The 8250-nt window shown below is 50.5% G+C and overlaps 1 protein-coding gene across 1 annotated transcript; it reads left to right on the forward strand.

Annotated features, from left to right (window-relative positions):
- The first annotated feature begins 1172 nt into the window (after window positions 1-1172).
- LOC113198880 (sepiapterin reductase) lies at window positions 1173-5662 on the forward strand. The gene is made up of 3 exons (XM_026411735.2): window positions 1173-1623; window positions 2755-3045; window positions 5481-5662. Exons 1-3 carry the CDS (start codon window positions 1302-1304, stop codon window positions 5660-5662), a joined length of 795 nt encoding a protein of 264 aa, XP_026267520.2. The 5' UTR covers window positions 1173-1301.
- The last annotated feature ends 2588 nt before the right edge of the window (window positions 5663-8250 follow it).

Below are 8250 nucleotides of genomic sequence, written 5' to 3' on the forward strand. Positions count from 1 at the left end.
AAAAAAACAAAGGCATCAACAAATTTCAAGAGTCACATGTTTTGCCCAAACTGAACCAGGATGATATACATGAGGTAAACAGAACAATTTCAAGCAAGGAAATAGAAGAAGCCATCAGAAGATTACCAATCAAGAAAGGAGCGGATGGATACACAGCTGAGTTCTACAAGACCTTTAAAGAAGAACTAATACCAACACTCCTCAAATTATTTCATGAAATAGAAAAAGAGGGAACACTTCCAAACTCATTCTATGAGGCCAATATCAGAGAAGGATTTTAATGAACCAGTGCTGCAGAGTTGTCAAAGCAGAGGGTTCCAAAGAATGAAGGACAGTAGTTTTAGTTTCAGGATTTGGGAAGTGAGATTTGCATGGTCATCATGAGCAGGAGAAAACATGCTCTGCTGAAATCTGAGCAGAGAGGTTCATTGCTATGCTGATTTTCCTGGGCAAGGCTGACAGGGTCAGGGTACTGCTGTGTCCAGTCTCAGAGCATTCCTCCTTTTACTGATCTTTTATAGGTGAGGGGTTTGCACCGGATGAAGTTGATTCTCTCCTGTGTCTGGTGTTCCTCATATGATTTGGGATGTCCATGTATCCAGCTACTCCTTGATTTAGTTTGCGCATATAAGTTATTTACCAACTTGTACCTGAAGGTTGTGCTGGGCAGATGGTGGTTGTATACTTGTACAAACAAGGTCTAGAGCCATTCTACCTTGGCGCTTGAACTTAAAATGGGGAGCTCATTGCTGACTACTGCTATACAAAACGGAGTAACTCAAGTTTAGGCAGCGCCTGAAAACTTCTGTTTTATACATCAGGGAGTAACTCAGAGCTGGGCATGCCTGCTCTCCACAGACAGGGTGGGTTATTCTCTAAGCCCAGCAGGTACCCCGGCCCTACAAGGCATGGGCTTCCTTCAGGGCTGGTCACTAGGGGGCAAGGAGCAAGGCAACCTTCACTGGAGGAGGTCAGGAATGTAAGGAAGCTGGGTCTGAGCTGGAAGGCAATCCCACAACCCTGTGCTAGCAGGTGGTTTAGCGGTTTGGCGAGCTGGGAACACCGCCAATAGTTCGGGGCCACTTCCTTGCCCTTCCTAGTTACCTAATCGCGCAGACTCCGGTCAAACCTGCACTCCCACTTCACTTCTGGTACCAGCGACCTAGGGAAACTGTTCCATCACCGGGAGCCTGAAACCTTAGGTTTCGCCCCGGCCCCGCTGGACAGCTCCTCCCACCGCCCCGCCCCGCTCCAGGTCTTAAGGGTCTCGGATCCCCTCTCGAGCACCTGAGATCCCTGACATGGAGCCTGGGAGCCACAGGGAGGGCGGCTTCGGCCGCACGGTGTGCGTGCTCACCGGGGCCTCCCGCGGCTTCGGCCGCACGCTGGCTCAGCTCCTGGCTGGGCTGCTGTCCCCCGGCTCGGTGTTGCTCCTCACCGCCCGCAACGGGGAGGCGCTGAAGCAGCTGGAGGCAGAGCTGGTCGCGGAGCACCCAGGCCTGCGCGTGGTGTGGGTGCCCGCCGACCTGGGCTCGGATGCCGGCCTCCAGCAGCTGCTTGGAGCCCTGCGTGACCTCCCCAGACCCGAAGGGCTTCAGCGACTCCTGCTTATAAACAACGCGGGTGAGACGCGGGGGCTCGGGCGGACTCTCCATTTAAGCGTTCACTTCCCACATCGCTGGGCGATTCCTAGGCGGGCAGACTAGGCGGCTGAGTCCAGAGGACTAGTTGTTTCATCTGTTGCTGAAAGCTCCGTCCTTGTCTCCATGCCAATCTGATAAGGAGGACATGGTTTTGAGAAAAAAGGAAAAAGAGGTTATGGCTTTGCTAGTAAAAGAGAAACAGGGACTCTGTCCCAAAGACTGTGATTCTGCCCATCAGTAGGAGTAGGGGTCTTTTAAAGAGGTGATTCAAAGGCTACAGTCCACCTGGTCTCTTGGAATTGTAATTTACTTGTTAACTTGGGGGATAGTCATTTCTGAGATCTTCTGGTACCATCCCCAAACTCTGAATTACTTTGTTTCTATGGTGGGTGTGTAGTCAAGGACAGATAAATCTGCCTAAAGTGGGGAAGAAAGGTAATCCTTTTTCCCCTGAGATTAGGGAGTGGGGGGGGGGGTTGTGGAGGAACAGGGAGAGAAAGAACCATGTCCATTTAAAAAAAAATCAGTTGCAGTGGCAGAGCAGCAAGGGTCATTTTCAAAGCATAAAGTGTACCACTGTTACACAGCCTCGATGGCACATGGAAGCAAAATGTACAGGAGGAAGGCCGGGTGCTCTGATACCGACCTGGTTCTCGACCTGGTCCTTATCCGGACAGTCAAGTTTTCTAAAGTGTTATTGAACTTTGCAGAACATTTTGCGCAGCGCCCTCTAGCGAGGGCCTGAGTCAATACACTTCAACTACCCCTAGAGTTTCCCCTGCTCCTCAGTCCCAGAGCAAGACAAGTGCATTCTCAGTGGGCAGCTCCAGTGGTTGGTCTTCTCTCCACACATTAGTCTTTCTTCAGAGCTTGAGAAGCAGGAAACGCCTTGGGAAGTGCGAGGCGGATGCTTGCTCTTGGTCTGGATGGGAAAGGTGTCTGGAGGGCCCTAGGAGGAGAAAGTCCCTCCTGTGCTGGGTTATTTCTTTTGCTTCCCACACTCCTGGTGCTGGGGATTGAACCCACAGTCTCCCACACGCTAGGCAAGTGCTCTACCATAGAACCACATCCCTGGTGCTTCACTGAGTTATTTCCACCTCTGGTTTTTCAGCCACTCTTGGGGATGTTTCCAAAGGCTTCCTGAACCTGAGTGACCCAGCTGAAGCAAACAGCTACTGGGCTATGAACTTGACTTCCATGCTCTGCCTGACCACTGGATTCCTGAGGGCCTTCCAGGACTGTCCTGGCTTGATCAGGACTGTGGTTAACATCTCGTCCATAAGTGCCCTGCAGCCGTTTAAGGGTTGGGCATTGTACTGTGCAGGGAAGGCTGCCCGTGCCATGTTGTTCCAAGTCCTGGCTGCAGAGGAACCAAGTGTGAGGGTGCTGAGCTATGACCCAGGTAGGTGGAAGGTACTGCCATCACTGTCCCCCAGAATTGGCTGGTCCCCCTCTGAGGGCTGGACAGAGGGCCTAGTCTGTCTCCTTGGAGGAAGGATCCACAAGGTATGTTGTTTCTGAATCATGATCTCACACCTCAGGTGAAAGATAGATTCCAGGGAAGTTAAGAGCTGGAAGGAGGGAGTGGGGACTTGCCTCGACTAGAGGGTTGAACAGGGAAGTCTGAGATATTAGATGAAGAACACTAGGGTTTGAATTTTGAGCCCAAACCATCTTATGTGAAATGGGAAAGATGCTACCTGTCTTAACAGGGAAGTAGGGGAGCTAAAGGAGATAGTGCATGTGAAAATGATCCTCTTCAGTGGAGTACTCTCTAATTGGTAGAACTTCTAGTTGTTCCATAGGATTTGTCACATTGCATGACCTTCATAGGTGTACTTGATAGGAAAACCGGTTCATCTGTGTGTGCCCAGCAGCAAGCTAGCAAAGCTACTGGGCTATGAACTTGACTTCATGCTCTGCCTGACCATCAACCTCCTGGTGGTCTTCCAGGATTGTCCTGTCATGGGACAGTATTGGGTAGTCTGCAGAGAATGTTAGCTGAGTGACATGCAGACAGACATTGTTGAGTGGTGACAACCTAGGCTAAACTGGGCTGGAACCCTTGTAGTGGGCGATGCTGGGATGAATAAGATCATTCTCTGTCCTTGTGGAAGTTGAAAGGTATGGGGTCTTGGGACACCTGGTCTGTTTTCTGATCTCTCCACCCAAATACCACGTGCCAGGGACTTTATTCTAGACTTGCAGTTCCTGCAGTTAGAAGGGGGTGACAGGGCGATGGTTGAATGTCTGAGCAGCCAGGTGGAGATCCAGCTTTGTGTCCTGGGGACAGAGATATAGAGTGGCCTGCCAAAAGCCCATATGTGGCAATACCAGGATTCTACCTTGCTTCTAAGATTGTGATCAGTACCATGTCTGCGTCTCATGTTCTCCATTGCTCCCACCCCAGCAAACACATGCAGTTATTCTGGAGCCAACATCCCAGCTCATCACAGGCTCTGAGCTCAGCCTAGAGCTCAGTCAGACCACAGTGACCAAATGTCAGTTAAGCTAGGCGTGGAGATGGCAGATGGCCACATGGCTAGGTTTGATGTCAGGAGTCTGAGTATTCTGAGAGAGCTGAGATTTTTAGGAGCTCCCCAGGGCCTGAAAAAGGCAGAGACCAGTCTGGTTTTCATTTCAGTCTCTGGAAGAATGTTCTAGGGCTGGGATTGTGGCTCAGCAGTAGAGCGCTCACCTAGCACGGGCGGGACCCAGATTCGATCCTCAGCACCACAAAAAATAAAGGCATTGTGTTGTGTCCATCTATACCTAAAAAATAAATACTAAAAAAAAAAGAATATTCTAACAGATGTCCAAAGATAGAGTGGGCTGTTTTGAAAGGTAGCACATCTCTTGTCATCAGGATGAGAAGTGATTGGAAGGTGTTTGAATGTTAGAAGATGATAGTCTTTCCAGCCTTGAGATTCTTGTGATTTTTCTGTCCCTCATGATCATTAACTCCAGATTCTGGGATGTTGTGATTTCTATATGAACAATAACAAGTGCTTACAAGAGTTCAAAAGGAAACAACTCCTTACAGATGAGAGACTAGGAATGATTTTACTGGAGGTAGATGAACTCTGTATTGACTCATGAGGGCTGTGTGGATGTTGGCAGGTGGTAGACATGTCCTAGCAGTGCAGGTAAAGGAGGGAAAACATGTTAGGGAGTGACAGGCCTTGCAGTTTGTCTGGAAGCTGATTGAGGACAGAGGGAAGTGAATAAGGGCGCCTTGAGTACTGGGCCAGGCTATTGGGAAGCCCCTGAGGGGTTTTCAGCAGAGGAATGGGTATGGTATTTTATAAAATGAGTTTAGCAGAAGGATGGGTTGAAACAGGGAGAGAGAGAACCAGGGCTTTGTGAAAAGGAAGAGCTTGGTTGTCAGGGTATGTAGGTGCAGGAGGATCCTGCCTGGGGCCTGGCTGACTGTGGGCAGAGGGTGCGGTAGGAGGAGGGCACCAGGTTTAAAATACTTTATATGTAGAAGTGGGAAAATCAAGAGAAGGTGCTGCGGGACTGGAGTTAGTATGTGCTTAGCACGTATAAAGCCCTGAACTTCATCCCCAGCACCACATTGAAAACAAAGTCAGGGGAGAAGGTACTACTTCATGAGGAAGTAGGACCTCATGAAGGGGACTGTGTTTTGTGTGGGCTTTGGAATTTGAGTCTGGAACTCAGTAGTGACAAAGAGGGGACTTTGGCCACTCTGACCATGCATTTGAGCAAAGATGAGGTAGGTATTGCCTCTGACCAGACCTGACTCAGCTCCATAACCTAAATACATAGCAGGGACCCATGACCTTCTGGTCCTGTCTTCTGCTTTTTGTCCTCTAGGTATCATGGACACAGACATGCAGAAGTTGGCCCGGGAGACCTCAGTGGATCCAGACTTACGAAAAAGGCTACAGGATCTGAAGACAAAGGGGGAACTGGTGGATTGCAGGGTGTCAGCCCAGAAGCTGCTGAACTTGCTGCAAACAGACACGTTTGAGTCCGGAGCCCATGTGTCCTTCTAATAAAGACACATGTTCTTGGCTTCTTGGGTCTTTTGGCTTCCACTTTGGGGTACAGCCCAGGAGCCCTGGGGCTTCCCACACCCTTTCACAAAGCCCCCTGCCAACCCTGCCCAACGCAGACAACCATTCATGCCTACTGCCCTGCCCACAAAGGCAGCCAGTGGGAGTGGCAGGTGTCACCAGTTGTCAGATCTGTGTCATGCAGCCTGGCTTGGAGAGAGGTTATGGGTATTGTAGTTCTCTATCCCCAGGATGGGAGAGCAGGAAATGCAGCGGAAACACTGGAGAGAAAAGTTTGGATCTCTTGCCCCTGGCTGGTCCATGGGAAAGGAGGGAGTGATGTGATGTGAAGGGTGGCCCATGTAGACTCACAGGTGGCCTGGAGGGAAAGAGGACAGAGCAGGTTCCAACCCACACAGATCCTCCTTGCTTTGGATAACAAACACTTTCTGTCAAATTTCCTGTGCTTATCCTGATGCCTTCTTGCTTTAGAACCCACCTCCCAATAGGCTGGGAGTTTATGTACACAGAGAAGGCAAACACAAATAAAATGAGGCTCAGTCTTCACTAATGCCTCCCTCCTCCTCTCCTAGAGGGCTTATATCTGGTTTCCTAGGCCCCAGGGTGGTCCAATGCCTATTAACCCAAACTTGGGGTGTGTTGCTCTTTTTCCTGGGGAGTTGTCATGAAGCTGTCTGCCTCATATCACCGAGGCTCACTCAGTGACAAACCCAAGTAGCCAGTGGTCCCAGATGGATGCTGAGACGCCTGTTTCTTCACTCTTTTGCTCACAATGACCCAAGTCTTTACTACCTTTTTCTTGTCCTGAAGATACTCAAGAGTATCCATCATTCAGGACCCAACACGCCGCCTGCTCTCCCCGTAGCCCTCAGGGATGGAGGGGTTCTCTGCTTGGTGCTGCTTTGGATTTCCATTTCTACCCCTTGCCCATATGTCAGGGCTCTGAGTGACATCCAGCTGCTTTGTGAGCCCCCTTGGCATCACCTATGTGGCCCATGGTCCTGGTCCTCAGTGGAGTGGGTTTAGGACAGGCGTTCCTTCCAGGAAGATGGGCAAAATTCCGAGAGAAGCCTGAGAAATTCAAACCTTTACTGCTCAGAAGAATGGGAAAGGCTTAGGGCTCCATGGTGGTGCTCTATATCTAGCCCCCCAGCCCATGTTTGAGAGGAGAGAGCACAGTTCTTGCCAGCCAATGCCTGGACTCAGTCCTGTGGCTGTGTAGAAGGGAACTCTTCTTTGATCCCCCTCATGCCCAGCAGAGGGCACTCTGAGGCTGTGCCTCCTGGAGAAGCGGCAGCTGCTCCTGTTGGAGGGCAGGAACTGGAAGCATCCTTCAGAGACCCTAAGGAGTGAGCAAGTAACTTACGCTCTTGCCTTGCCCAGCAGAGCCCCAGACCTCACTGAGGTCAAAATCACTGGGCTTATCCCTGCTCTGGTGCTTACCAGGTGGTAACCCAGGGCAATTCTCTGCTTTATTTTCCTTCTCTGATAAATGTGGATTATAATACACTATCTCAAAGGGCCAATATGAATATTAAGTGACCTAATGTTCTTAAGTGTTAAGCACAGTGCTGGCATTACACCATGGATGATAAAACATTACTGCCTTTTTTTTTTTTTTGGCGGGGGGTGGGGGGTACCAGGGATTGAACTCTTGATCACTGAGCCACATCCCCAGCCCTATTTTGTATCTTATTTAGAGACAAGTTCTGAGTTGCTTAGTGCCTCGGTTTTGCTGAGGCTTTGAACTCACAATCCTCCTGCCTCAGTCTCCCAAGCTGCTGGGATTACAGGTGGGTATTCCCTGTGCCTGGCCACATTATTACCTTTCAGCATCAGGATCCAGATGGTCCTGGAGCCCCACTGGCAGCCTCCTCTCTAAGTGGCCCAGACACCCTTCCCTTTCTGACCTGTGGCAAAAACTCCTACTGCTCAGCCCCTATTTCAGGCCTCCTGGGGTGGGCCGGGAACTGGGGTTCCATGCGGATAACCCATCATGAATTCGCAGGAGAATGCATGAACTTTAGGCTCCAGAACCTTCATGTAGGGCTTGAGCCAGGCCTTGCTCCCTCCCCGGACTTCAATTTCCTTAGGGCAAATGAACTCCAAAGTTCGTTTCAATAAACCTTCCTCTAAGGTGTGACAAGTGTGGTCAGGCTGCATCATGTGGCATCTGGTTCAGTCTCTGCAGTTGGAACCTGCAGAAGCCTGGGCTGCCTCTGCTGCCCTGGTGAGTGGTGGGTGCATTTCCTCCCTTAGCCTCTTGCATCCATGGCAATGAGGGTAAACAGTACCAACCCAGCCCCCTGTGGGAGGTCCAGCAGAGTTGACTCACCCTCTTCCACCCTCCAGCCTGGCTGACCAGGGCCTTAGGAGTACCTTATGTCCCCACGAGGTGGCGAGGCCCTCTCATGCCTGGCCTTTGCCTTCTCTGAGCATAGAACACAGGTTTCAGAGCCTTCTAAGTGCTTACTAGGCCTATCTCCCCGTGCAATCCAGGATTCTGGACTCTCAGGTGCCTTTGGAACTGGGAAGATCAGAAAGGGATTTCCCAGATCTTGATCCCA

Source organism: Urocitellus parryii, chromosome 12 (genome assembly GCF_045843805.1).
Source record: "Urocitellus parryii isolate mUroPar1 chromosome 12, mUroPar1.hap1, whole genome shotgun sequence".
In the NCBI taxonomy this organism is placed as follows: Eukaryota; Metazoa; Chordata; class Mammalia; order Rodentia; family Sciuridae; genus Urocitellus; species Urocitellus parryii.

Coding starts and splice junctions, on each gene's coding strand:
- LOC113198880 (XM_026411735.2), top strand. CDS start 1,302: ATGGAGCCTGGGAGCCACAGGGAGGGCGGCTTCGGCCGCACGGTGTGC. Junction 1,624..2,754: donor CCTGCTTATAAACAACGCGG/GTGAGACGCGGG, acceptor CTGGTTTTTCAG/CCACTCTTGGGGATGTTTCC. Junction 3,046..5,480: donor GGTGCTGAGCTATGACCCAG/GTAGGTGGAAGG, acceptor TTTGTCCTCTAG/GTATCATGGACACAGACATG.